The 13,638-nt window shown below is 45.4% G+C and overlaps 1 protein-coding gene across 4 annotated transcripts in view; it reads left to right on the forward strand.

Moving 5' to 3' along the window:
* The window catches only part of DTNB (dystrobrevin beta), a 716,394-nt gene that overhangs the window by 240,601 nt on the left and 462,155 nt on the right, over positions 1-13,638 (forward strand). For all 4 annotated transcript variants that reach the window (XM_085613210.1, XM_085613208.1, XM_085613207.1 and 1 more), the window contains exon 9: positions 7,060-7,226. In XM_085613210.1, the coding sequence (XP_085469336.1) occupies positions 7,060-7,226 (167 nt within the window). The remainder of the gene's footprint in view (positions 1-7,059; positions 7,227-13,638) is intronic.

Raw genomic sequence — 13,638 nt, forward strand, 5'->3', positions numbered from 1 at the left:
CCTGAGAAAATAGCCAAAATGTGGCAAAATATTGGATTTTACCAAACAAACGGGAGAAAGTGCTTTGTATGAGTGTTTCATTTTTCCTCTAAAAATTACAGCAACAAAAACATAGTTTCGACCGTTTGCACTGTCTGAGTGATGATCAATATTACCCATTTTTGTGGTGTCCGCCTACTTTGAAATATTGGGGGCGGGGGAGAGGTTTGAAACTCATGGGTGAACCACAAAACTATACATTTTCGAACAATGGACGAAATTCTGAATTCATCTCCAAGGGGATCATTAGTTATTAATGTATATAATTTAAGGTTTTCCCAAAGAAACTCATTGGTGACATAGAAAATAGATAATGAAAGTAAGTAGGCAAAAAGAACAAGCATTGGCATAGCCAATAGGTCTCGCCTTTGGGATGTTATAAGTGTTTAGTTATCCAGCACAATATCATTGGTGCAACAACATCAACTGTGCATGGCTAAACACTTATAAGGTCCCAAAGGCGAGACCTATTGGCTATGCCAATGCTTGTTTGACATGCTAACAAAATGCGGCTGTACACCTAGCATTATCCGCATGATTTATCAATATATTCATCATCATTGTTTATTTTAATATAACACTTATTATCAGATTTTTTATTACCATGTCTATGCACTATTCATAACAAATGTTACTTTTGCCTCATTTTATATTACTCGATTTACAAACCTTGAGGTTGAAATGTGCAGATTGCCATGTCAGGATTCATACATGTAATACGAGCCTCGTGACAGATGTTAGCAGGGAGTGGTTAACACTCTGACCCACCTTACTTGGTATAAACTATTATATTTGTATTAAATATTCCCAATGTTTAACAAATATTGTACAAGGGATGCGAAACAAAAAAAAAGTTCCCAGTCTACACATATTTTTTAATGATTCATAACGTGAATGGGTATTTCCGCTGCATCAAATACAGCTTTAATCTCCATGTAATATCTAATTTATGTTTGGTGCACGTAGATGAGTATGTGTTAATAAGATGGTACTCAGTTCAAATGTGCCTGTCTATTTCAACTCGATGAGTTTTTACCTATATGTGTTTTGGGTCTATGAACTGACAATGTACCACAAAAAACGCTGCTGTTTCAATGGATATTTATTGATTATTTTTTTTATTCATTGAGGCCCACATGCATCAAAGCAAAAACCGGTCGCAAACGGGCAGATTCTCAGAATCTGCCCATTTGCGACCGGTATTTTTGCATTTGGGATGCAACATCCCAAATGCAAAAATCGCAATTTAAGTAATCTCTAAATTGCGATTACTTAAATTGCCATTGCATTTAAGGAATCGCAAATTGAGATTCCCTAAATGCAATGCATTAAACTAAAAAAACTAGTGATTTCGCTAATAGGGGGAGCAAATTACCATGAAGTTTAACTTTGAAAAATGCACTAATGTGCATTTTTCAAAGTTCCATTTTACACACACACATGCCCTTGGGGCATGTGTGTGTGCAAGATGTACTCATATGCAGATTTAAGGGGTGCAACAGAGTGTCCTTTTGACACCCTGGCACCCTTGAAATTGCATTCTCAATTTGCGATTCTCTAATTGAGAATCGCAAATTGAGAATGTCTTCCCATTCATTCCTATGGGCCTTTAGGCCTCTAGGCCCATAGGAATGAATGGGGAGGTATTCCTTAATTGCAACTCGCAATTTGCGAGTCGCAATTAAGGAATGTTTAGAAATGGCTATTTTTTAAGCGATTTCTACATGCATAGCCTTTTGCTATTCCTTATTAGCGAATCCTTATTTTTCACTAATAAGGAATCGCAAATGGCATTGTTGATGCATGTGCCAGTTAGATACTTATATAAGCGAGGACCCAGTCACATAGGTAGAGCAGCGCTTGAGGTCTGGGTCTGAAGCCCCAGTGCTGCTCTGCCAATGCACCTCAATCTTTTCTGATTTCATTTTATGCAGTGATTGGAAAAGAGGGACGAAGACAGGTGTAAACCTATAAAATACTTATTTCATGCTCAGAATCAGAATATAAACATAGGCAAATTAGGAAAAAGCTAGAATATAAATAAATACTTGCCAGATCGGTAAAGGCTAGTGGCTAGCCAGTCATTGTTGTAAAACATGTCTGGTGAGTTAGTGGTTGAAGTTGCAAACCTTCAGGTAAGCTGCTGGTAAGACCCTTAAAGAAAGGGCTGCGGGCAATGTGCACTGGAAACAAAAGTAAGGGTGTTTAAAATCAAAGGTATAAAATGATATGTGCTCCTGCTGGCTGTTTATTCACAATAGGATTACTGGTGGTCCAGATGAGGCCTTCTCGACGATACTGCAACGTGACGTAAAATAAGGTGGAGCCTTCAACTGGGACACACCTATTGGTACGCATGCGTCTTTCAATCTGCAACATTTGACTCGTGCCCTGAGACTTAAGAAACAAGCATTGGTCGCGGGGAATGGAAAGATGGGGGCTGTAGCGGGAGAGAGAGGCGGAGGCGCGCACGCGCCAGCAAACACGCGAGTGGTGCGTGCGCAGCATCGTCCAAAGTGAAAGTAATTGCACGTTCACATGAGCGTGAACGCAAGCATTAGGCCAGCAAATGCCGGTGGGAAGCATTTTTAATTCCCACTTACAAAAGTCGAGCAACAGCACATGCGCTGCTGTAGGCTCGACCTAAAAATGAACGATAAGGTTTTCATTTGTAAGTATTTGCACTGAAGGCCAATCTGAGAAAGTTATTAATTGATCTATATGTCAGGCTCTTTCAGTCACAGATGTGTAGTGCTTGTTGGTTGTCAAACAACCCGCAATAACCAACAAGCATTGGCATAGCCAATAGGTCTTGCCTTTGGGACCTTATAAGTGTTTAGCCATGCAACAGTTAATGTTGTTGCAGTAAGGATATTGTGCTGCATAACTAAATACTTATAAGGTCCCAAAGGCGAGACCTATTGGATATGCCAATGCTTGTTTTAATAAGGGTATGTGTCTGAAAAATGTTAAGTGATGGTGAGTGGCAGTTGCATTATTATTACTACTGAACGATCAGAAAAGGTTCTGAATGGTATTTTATTTTTGTTTTTTATATTCTATTGTATATGATTTTATTGTATATGACAGAGGCGTTTTAAGGCCTGGGCAAAGGGGGCAATTGCCGGGGCCCCCACCTTCCAAGGGACCCTGGGAAAATGAACTTTCTCTCTGTCTCAACTCTGTCTATTTCACTATTCCAGCCATTAACATATTTAATACTGTTTGGCATCATGAGAGTTTAATTATCAGAAAATTGATACTAAAATAGAAAGGTAGTTCCAAGAGGGGCTCCTATTAGTATGTAAGGCCCGGGGCGCCTAAAATCCTTTAGGTAACACTGGTATAAGAAACATATTGTATCAAACAATAAACTTTCTAAATACAGAGGGGTGCTGTACAAGAATTGAGGTTCCGGCACACATGCTACCAGAACGTAGGTCCCAGCTTTGCTGATGTAAATTACTCGTTTTCAACCTTTTCTCTAAGATACTCTGAGTGCTTCTAACTTCCCTCAAGATATTCTAGGACAGGAGTTAGAATGGTAAAGAAGCCTCCTAAACTATTTTGTGCAAAGTTGCACTTCCCTGAATATTCAAGGACTGGAGTTAGAATAGTAAATGTGCCTTCCAAGGGTCCCCCAGCCCTCTGCTGACAAGGGGCCTGTCAGAGTCTGGAAACGAGACCGGCCCATCCCATACACCCCTGGTTAACGAATCTTGGCTCAGGTTGAGGGTCAGCACAGCTTGGAAACGATGAGCGCAGTGAATGAGTGACTGATTCATTCCCACAATGCGCGCCTCGCCTGGGTGTGCGCCCGCCCATTTGCATTCCTTGACATGACCTGTGCATGGCGCTTGAGGAGCACAACAGCTGTGGTGTGCCCATGGGCTTGGTGAGCACATCTGGTGAGCTCCCGCCTCCACCACCAGCCCCATGTGGGAGCCAAGCCTCAGAGAGCAGCCAGGGTGAGAGCAGAAAGGCCGCGTCACCTACTTTCAAGGAACCGAGATGCAAAGTCCAAATTAGGCAACACCACCTTACCCTGGGATTCTCTTTTATTTACTATACTTTGTCATTTCATTGGCTGCGCAGGCCCACGCCAGGCATCTTCAACACTACAAACGGCCTCCGCCACTACTTGGTCTGGCTGAAGGATTTTCGCTCTCCAGTGCTAAGGACCTAAAACACTGGGTGTTGACCTATTTTGACTACCCCATCTCACTCTGTAAACGACAGCTTCAAGCAATTCCAAAGGAGCACATGGAAACAAAACAGTGCCACTATGAGAGTTCCTTCTCCCCTATCCGTTGGTGGAGGCTCCAAGGCCCGCGCGGGCTTCCCTTTCCCCAAATGACGTCTAGATGCACTGGGCCCCGTCCATGAGTGAAGCCGGTGTCAGGGCTCGTGTCTGTGCGGCTGGACGGCCTCGCTGAAGGCGCGGCCCCCGCCAGGGGACGGTGCTATGCAAGGGGTGGCGGGGGCGGAGGACGGGGCTTCACATAAGGCGACGGAGGACGGGGGCGCGTCAGACACAAACACCGTGGCGTGGTCACTCCAGTCAGGCTGGGGGAGCGAGCGCGCCCGCCCACCTGGGGCCACAGCACCGCCCTCAACGATAACACTGAAGAATACAGAGCAACAGCGTGACATGTAAAACTATAAAAGGGAGACGTCATTTGTGATAACAGGAAATGGGAGCATAACAGATAAAACAAGCGCATGCGCCTCGCACTGAAAGTTTAAAAAAAAAAAGGAATGCAGCGTCCCATGAGTGGCGCGCGCGCGAGAGCGAGCACCAGGCCATATGTTTTGAATTATCGCGCCCGTGTCTGGGCCTCGATAATTCAAAACATATGGCACCCGTGCGGGTAACCGCAAGCAATAAGACACGCTCGTGCGTGTGTGGCCTATTGCTTGAGGTTACCCGCCTGTGGTGAGCTTTTGAAAGCCCTTTACAATTAGTCTCGCAGCGCATGCGCGCTGCTAGGCGAGACCTTAAAATATCAATTGAGGCTCGATTTACAATGATTTATTTCTCATTGTGTTCCATCCATTCACCACTTCATAAGGAAAAATTCAATGAAGGAATGGCATTAGGCATGGGGTTATTCGTATCACTGAATTTTGGATTACCCATAATTCCATGTGATTCTGTGTTTTTTTTATGTGTTTTTGTGCAGAGTGACTTACAATTGGAAGCTCAAAATATAAACGGAATCTATAATTAATACTAAGTCCTAGTGTTCTGCGTTCTCACTCGTGTCCTGGTAGCAATGGTATCCCGTGTGTGTGGGTGGGCTTAACACGTGGTACAGGATACAGACCCAAAAATGCAATTAGGTTAAGAGTAGAAGTGATGGCTAGATCAGACTTTTGTGGTGGTGCTTGCCTGTCATATGTAGGTCTAATGTCCTTCCGCACCCTGAGAAAGCTGCCAATTCCAGACATTCTAAAAAGGCTAGAGAGTCTTGGGAGTCCAAGATGGTGTCACTTGCATAGATATCACAATTTTTTCCTACCCATACGCCCTGAAAATGTCACTCTTTGCTTCAAAAAATACTTTTCTCACATTTCTGTTCCCAAACGTTCTGAAATTTGTATGTAGTTGCAAAAGTCACTGCCACCCAGCTTGTCCACACTTCTTGCAACAAAAATGTTATCCCACTTGTGTTTGTCAGTCTATTGCCCACAGCAGCAAAGGTCCAAAAAAGGGCTTCAATCATCCTTTTCAGAGTCATACTTTTGGGATGTGCGTAGACAACAGTTGAAGCTCAGAGTGGTGTGGTTTGTGTTCAGAATGCACTGCAAATGTCAAACGAGGCCTCAAAAAAACCTCACATTTCTATGATGGAAAGTTCTGGTAGTTATAGGGTATGGCATACATCCTACTACCCAGAATGTCATGGCAATGTCAAATCTTTGCCAAATAAGAATATTTTCTTGTCAGTTCCCATTGGAGATGACTATTATTCAGGCATCCAGACACCGCTACCAACTCAGGCCATTTCTGAGAGCTAGGGACCCTCCTGAATAGGGTGGTATATGGTGGATGGGTCTGGTGGTCTAGTGGCTCAGTGGACTAATGCATCCACTGCAGGAGCCTGTGTTTGACCTCATGGTCACAGGTTCAAATCCCGGCGGGTCCACTCAGCCTTTCATCCATCTGAGGTCGAGAACCATTGAGTTGGGTAACAATAAACATCTATTATTCAGCGCCAAGAGACTTATGGGTGAATGTGCGCTTTACAAATACACATGTTATGTTATCCTTTCTTAATTTGAAACCCAGTAATTGTCTAAGTGTAGGTCAAAAAACAAAAATTCCGCTTAGTTATGTGACAGCAGGCTTGGGAACTTCCAACCAAGGTCAAATGTCTTCTCATCCTGCAATACCATATTTCTCCCAATACAAATGTCACCCCATGGATGTGGGTGGGTCTAGGGCACGTGCGAGCACCAGAGCTATCCACGCACCCTGGTCATTTGACGTGACTTCCACGTTCTCTGCTCGGTAAAGGTAGTGCACAGACGCAGAGGTCACATCCTCCACGCTAAAGGGTTAATGATTTATGATATTTACGTCTTGAGTGTTCTTTGTTACCTCTTTGAACAGGAAATGAAAATGTTGAACTAGCAAAATATTAAAACTGCAATGATAGGTTTTATTAACCAAGGTGAACTGCATCTAAGAGATCTAGTTTACAACTTTTAGGCCATTAAGAAATGGTATTTGTGGAAGTTCTCAGTGCATGATAGATATTGCTGAAAGTTATTGATCAGTAAGTTATTTTTTATACCACATTTTCGTTTTCTTTTGTAGCATATCTCAAAATATATTATTTACTATTTTATGAAGTGTCATATTTTGTTGCCAGTAAATTCTCATAAGTCTCATTTGCAGTGATTATGTAACAGTCTATTTATAATCTGAATGTTATATTAGTTATTGCCTTTTTTTCCCTTCACAGTGATATTGGTCAGATCATGTTTAATTGTTGTTTTTTTTTTTGACCCAAGTCTTCCATCCTGTTGAATGTTCCTATTGTCGGTGTGAGAGCATGATGGGTTTCCGCTACCGATGCCAGCAGTGTCACAGCTACCAGCTCTGTCAAAATTGTTTTTGGCGAGGCCATGCCAACGGCCCTCATAGCAACCAGCATCAAATGAAGGAGCATTCGTCTTGGGTAAGTAAGCTTAATTTGATGTTCTAATCTTACTACCTTCATGAATTGTATCTTTTAATTTAGAGCCACTTTAACATGTCTACGTGGGGTATACGAAGTGGCATTAGTGGGGAACTGACAACTAGCAACACCTGGTTGTAAACCCACACCCTTACTCCAGATGTCCTACCATTGACAAAACACAGGCAAGTCAAGGGAACACTCCTTGAAGATGTAAATGCCAATTATTTTAGGAACAAAAACAGGATAACAAGACCTACAGATAGGAAAAACAGAGGACTAGGGAGAAGACGACAAAGGTGTGGGAACTCTAATGGTGATTGAACTGAGCCAAGGGGGAACCTTAAAACACAGGAAGTTGAGAGGCGTAGACTGATTAACGCTCCAGATACTTGAAGTCCTCTGGAAAAACCTGCCCTGTCCTGTTGCTTGAGTGGCATCCCTGATTGGTGGTTTGAGTCAGGTCCTTCTGCCAGTCCTTCCCTCTAACCTCCAGCCTCCACAGGGCCGTCCTCCGCCCCTTCCAATCTGTCTTGTTCTGTATCTTCTTTTCTGTGAAGTCTTACTCTGTGAGACGTGAGCGAGTGGTTTATTCTTCATACTGGCCGATCTTATCTCGGGTACCCTACCTTATCTCTTGGCAGTTTTTGGTTTGGATTAGTTTCATGCATTTGCAGGTGTCATGGTTGTGCTATTTCATGTAAGCTAGGTTGAAAGCATCTTGACCTGAGGAGGTTCCAGGTATGTGTCACCAGAATGGTATAAAGGCTTGAGGTTAGGGATTCCTTCACAACATTGGAGTAATGAAGTTGCTTTAACTCCCAGACAGAGGCATGTGTTAGAAATGAAAATGAAATTCTTCAATAGCTTGAGAGATTCTCTGTTGCCATCTGACTTCTTGGCATTGCTATATCGTTGGCAGAGGCGCTTGGCAAAACATTTTGCTGGTCAAAGAAGGATTCCATTCTACAGTGAACAACTCGTAGGGTTCATAGTGTTGGGGTCCTTCCAGTGGAAAAGCTTTGGCAATAAGTTCATGCTAAACTCCGTAAATCCAAGTCACTATTTCCTTTCACAGCCCCACAACTAGCAGCTGTTTCTGTAGCCAAAGAGGGCTACAAGAGCAGTAGCCCTCTTGCTTGTTGAGTGTACTGAGAGTAAACGTTAGAGAAAATGCCAAGGTAAGGTTGCGTCCAAAAGTCACAAGTCTTTGATTCTAAACTGGTATGATGCCTTTCAGGACTAAGACCCTTGGAATGGGATTCTCTATAAAAACAATAAGCACTGTTGTACACTTATGAAGAAAGTGGGAGTCCAGAAATAAAACTATTAATAATCTGTCTTCAAACTTCAAATAATGAAATAGGGTTGCCCTGGGTGAAGATGTATTCTGGCTGAGTGTTTAAGATGTGTGGGTACTGGGTGAAAGCTACTTTACCCAGGCCCTTGGTTGAAATCAGAGCTTGTGTTTTGTGTTTATGAGACCTTATTTATCTCTTAACTTGACCTAACAGGTAGATGTTACTACTGTTATTGTGGTCTGAGGTCATTTTCTACATAGTCTGATTTGGAATCTCGTGGGTGGTGCTAGGGCTCAAATGCTAATCAGAGCTTACCACAGCAATGATAGTACCTGATAATACCACCCTCTTTGGCCTGTGGATGGCTGGATCAAGTCAGTGTGTGACCTATTGTCCTCTTACGAAAGGAGTGGGGGTTGCATAGAAATTCGGATGTTGCCGGGCGAAAAAGGCAAAATCTCCACATCTTTCCTCTCCCAATCTGTTACAACCATTAACAGTTAAGAGAGTAAAAGAAAACCCACAAGATAAGAAGTCTCCTGAATCAAAAGTGTCTGTTTGGGTACCGTAAAAATAAATAAAGCTCTGTTGCTTTGACATATCGTACCATGATCTTTCCCTAGAGACCACCCCCAGCACCATTTGGACATAAACTGGACTAAAGCTTTTTAAAACCACACATGCGTTCAAAGTCTTGAGGGGCTGCTCCAAACTGGTGAGGTCCTGCTGTCACAAGAACAAACTGAATACTCTTAAACAAGGATTGGCTACACCGATAGGTCTCGCCTTGGGATGACCTTTTGGCTTTGGCAATCGGTGGGGGTGTAGAGCAGGAGTACAGGTGGTTTGTTATGTTTAATTTTAAAAAAAGAATAAAAGAAAGAAAAGCACCATGAAGCGGCCAGCACCTTTTCAGTTTGCAATACATCAGTCCATATCTTTTTTTGTTTAAGTTTTAGTGCAGTTCTCATAATCCACAGCCTTGCTACTTTTCGTCTGGAAACCGTAAATCCCAGGTTGCAAAGTAGTTTGAGGTATTTGAGTGGTGTTAACTCGATCCAGATTCCTTACCCAAATAGTTTTGCATTTGGAGTCACGGTGACTCTTGAACTTTATCAGATAGAGGCTTCTAGCCGAAGATTTCTACCTTAGGATATACTCCAGGCATCGAGCTGGATCTGAAAGTTTTCAAGCAGTACACCGTGCGCCTGTAGGTGGCGTCATAGGTGCTAGAAGTGACGTGCATGGTGCCTATACAAGTGCCACCTTGGTGGTCTGACATTAGTTCTTTCCTTTACGCGCCAGATAGCGCTGATCTGTGAATAGGTACCCTTAGCTGCTTTTTTACTTTTTTTTTCTTCGACTTTTTGTCAAACTTTTTGGGAGCGATTGCTCTCCTGCTGTGACAGGAATGTCCCCAAGGAAACCTGCTGGTTTCAAACCATGTGGTGCCTGTCACAGGCAGATGTCTGTGACATGACCCACACTTGGTTTGTCTGTGGTGCTTGTAGAGGAGCGTTGTCTCCAATAACTGCGAGGAATGCTGCGCCATGTACCTTAAGGCGCTGCAGGAGCATTTCCTCAAGCTCCTCACCACCCAACGTTGGACGATCCTGAAACATTCAAGATCCTTGGTCACATGGAAGGTCCCGGGACCGCTCGAGGAGATGCACCCGGCAGTCATTGTCTCATTCAAACAGTTAGTTAAGTCCCACTGCAGAAGATGTCCAAGAGATCATCGACTTCGCCATGCCAGTCAAAATATTTAGACAAGGCGCAGGACCTTCTAAGGCCATGCACCTCATATTTGGGCGGCCTGGCCCCTCTGGAGTGCCTTCAGGCCCCACAGGCTCAGCAGGGGCCCACACTGGAACCCCACCAGCGGGTGAGCTCTCAGCACCAGCTGGGAGCCTTGCATCCAGTTTTGGATCTGGAGTGGCGCCGCCTGAGAGATCTGGAACTTCCTCTGTGCCCAATCCAATACTGACACTCTTGGTGCTGCCGACACCCCAAGGTGGCTCCATCCCCATCGGCATTCCCTACTCCGACACAGAGCTGGACTGGTGTCCTACGCCATTTCCTGTACCGGCCGGAACGATGCCCTCCGGTTCGAAGCCAGGCCTGGAGAGGGAGACAAATGAAAGGGGTCGGGGGTCACTTATGGATACCTGCACCCCCTAGATGATACTGAGGACAACTGGAATGAGGAATTGGCGCATGCCAGTCAGTTTGACACCTCACCGGACACTAGCTTGGTCTCCGCCCTAGCGCGGCTTTGGAAGAGGGTGCCTCATTCATATGGTGGTCCATAGGGCGGCTAAGGTCTTAGACCTTCAATTGCCCTCACTGGCTGTCAAGGCGAATGTCTTGACAGAGGTGCTTCAGCCAGGAGTTACCCCATCGGAACCTTTACTCCACTTTAATGAAGCCCTTACCGATTTCCTTCTCAGTGCCTGGTCCAAGCCCTGCACAGGGGGACCTGTGTACAGGACAATTGCCTGCCGCCATTGCCCCGCTCCTGTGGACCCCAGTTTCCTTACCCAGCACCCCACCCGGATAGCGTGGTTGGCCAAGCCTCCACATCTAGAGTCAGTGGTAGTGCGTTCTCTACCACTCCACTGGGTAGGGAATCCAAGAGGCTTTATCCCCTTGAGAAGAGGATGCTCTATTCTGCCAGCCTAGCAGTGCAGTCGGTGAACACCACATGCCTCTTGGGCTGATACTTCCATATGATCTGGGATTCGGTTGCGTAAGTGCTGCCTGTGGGCCTGTAGGAGGCCAGAGCCATACTCTCCCTAACTATTGTTGATGGGAGGGACTGAGCAAAGTTCACCATGCGATGTAGACTGGACACGATAGACTCACTGGGTAAGGCAAAATTATCGTCGGTGGCCTTCGGGCACCATGCCTGGCTGAGACCCATTGGCTTTTTAGGGAATATCCACGCCTCGCTCATGGACATGCCCTTTAATGGCTCTCATCTTTTTGGTGAGAAAGAGGACTCGACGCTGGAGTGCTTTAAGGATAGCAGGGCTACAACCAGGTTCTTGGGCCTCTCCGTAGTCCCTCGCCAACCCCAGTCTGCCTTCCACCCCTTTTGTGGCCACTGAAGGCGTTTCCAACCACTTTCATACCCTCCCAGCCACCACGGGCAACAGGCTTCCCAGTGTTTTTGTGACCCAGGATGCGGTTCCCACAGACAGCGTGGAACATGTTGCCAGAGGTCTAACCAATCCACCCCAGCAGGCACAGCCTCCAAACCATTTTAGGTTTCCCTCCTACCATCACAGGCACCGAGTCCTGAGGAAGCGTACGCGATCACCCACACCACTAGAGGTCAGTTACATCGGACCATTGGGTTTTATAGATTGTCCAAAGGGGCTACTCCATTCCCTTTGCATCCACCTCTTCACCCATGCCACTCATTTACAACTGGCTGATAGAGGACCACCTCTCCTTGCTCTGTCAGGAAATGTTGGCTCTCATGGCATCTGAGGTATGTTGTGGTTGTTATTCTCACTACTTTCTGGTGCCCAAAAAGGACTTACGCCTTAGTTCTGTCCTAAACCTGCGCCATTTCAATTTCTTCCTGGAAAAGGAGAAATTCAAAATGCTCAAGTCCTGTCTTCCCTGGACCTGGGATACTGGTTGGTAACATTGGACTTGCAGGATGCATATTTCCACATTGCCTTCCTGCCTGCCTGCTCACAGACATTACCTGCGGTTCACGGTGGACCAAGAGCTCACCGTTTACCATGCCCTTCGGTCTTAGCATGGCCCCTTTGGTGTTTACCAAGGTGATGGAGGTAGTTGCAGTACATCTATAGAGGTCAGGGGTTCCAGTCTTCCCCTACCTAGACTATGTAGTCTTCCACCTCCTGACTACAGTGAACATCCTGCACTTGCTGGAGTTCACTCTCAGCTTGTCGAAGTCAAACCGGACTCCCTCTCAGATGCTCCCTTTCATCCGTGCCGTTCTGGACACAGTGCAGTTTCGGGCCTATCCTCCCAAGCGGCGAGTCCAGGATATTCAGGCTATGATGCGGATGTTTCAGCCTGTATTCTGGATTTAGGTGATACTGACTGTGAGGCTGTTGGACCTCTTAGCCTCCTGCATCCTGCTTATAAACCATGCATGTTGGCTTTGCGGGTTCTGCAGTGGGACATGAAATTCCAATGGACACAGCATCAGGGGAATTTTTCTGACATGGTCCAGATCTTGGAGGGAACTGCGAAAGATCTGCAGTGGTAGCTGATGAACCTTGATTGGGTCAGTGGCAGACTCCTCTCCCTTCCTCAACCAGAGCTGACTGTAGTGACAGATGTGTACCTCCTGGGCTCGGGCAACTATCTGGGAGTGGTGGAGATCAGAAGACTGGTCTCAAGTGGAGCCTGGGCTTCACATCAACCTGTTGAAGCTTTGGGAGATCCACTTGGCATTGAAAGCCTTTCTTCCTTCGATCGAGAGAAGGCTGGTGCAGGTGTTCAGGGACAACACCTCAACAATGTGGTCCTGCCACAAACATGGTGGGGTTGTGGATTCTTTGTCAAGAGGCTCTGTGCCTCTGGAACGCCAGGGCATTTCCCTGGTGGTTCAACACGTTGCAGGCTCTCTGAATGCCAGGGCCAACAAACTCAGCTGTCGATGCCTAGCGGATCATGAATGGCATCTCCACCTTGAAGTGGTGCAAGGTCTCGCTCAAGAGTGAGGAGACCCGTGGTTGGATCTGTTCGCCACTGCTGAGAACCCGCAATGGCAGAAATTCTGCTCACTGGAGTTGTCAAGGCGGCTCTTGGAGATTGTTTTTGCCTTGAATTGAACTCCGGCCTCCTATACGGCTGCAAATACCACTCCTATAAGTGAGACCCTACAAAGGAAAGGAATGGGTGTCACCTGACTACGGTATAAGCTGAGCGCAATGCGTCTCTCAATGGCCAAACGGATATCTCAAGCGGGGAACAGTACCATGAATAACAGAAGCACCTGACGATAACAACCAATATGAGGAAATTGCAAAAGTGACTTGTACAAAAATATTTTATTCAAAATAGAAAAATCTATAAATATTATGAAGATCTTTTATGTTTCACATGTATAATAGAGCAAATCA

This window comes from Triturus cristatus, chromosome 6 (assembly GCF_964204655.1).
Source record: "Triturus cristatus chromosome 6, aTriCri1.1, whole genome shotgun sequence".
NCBI classification, from domain to species: Eukaryota; Metazoa; Chordata; class Amphibia; order Caudata; family Salamandridae; genus Triturus; species Triturus cristatus.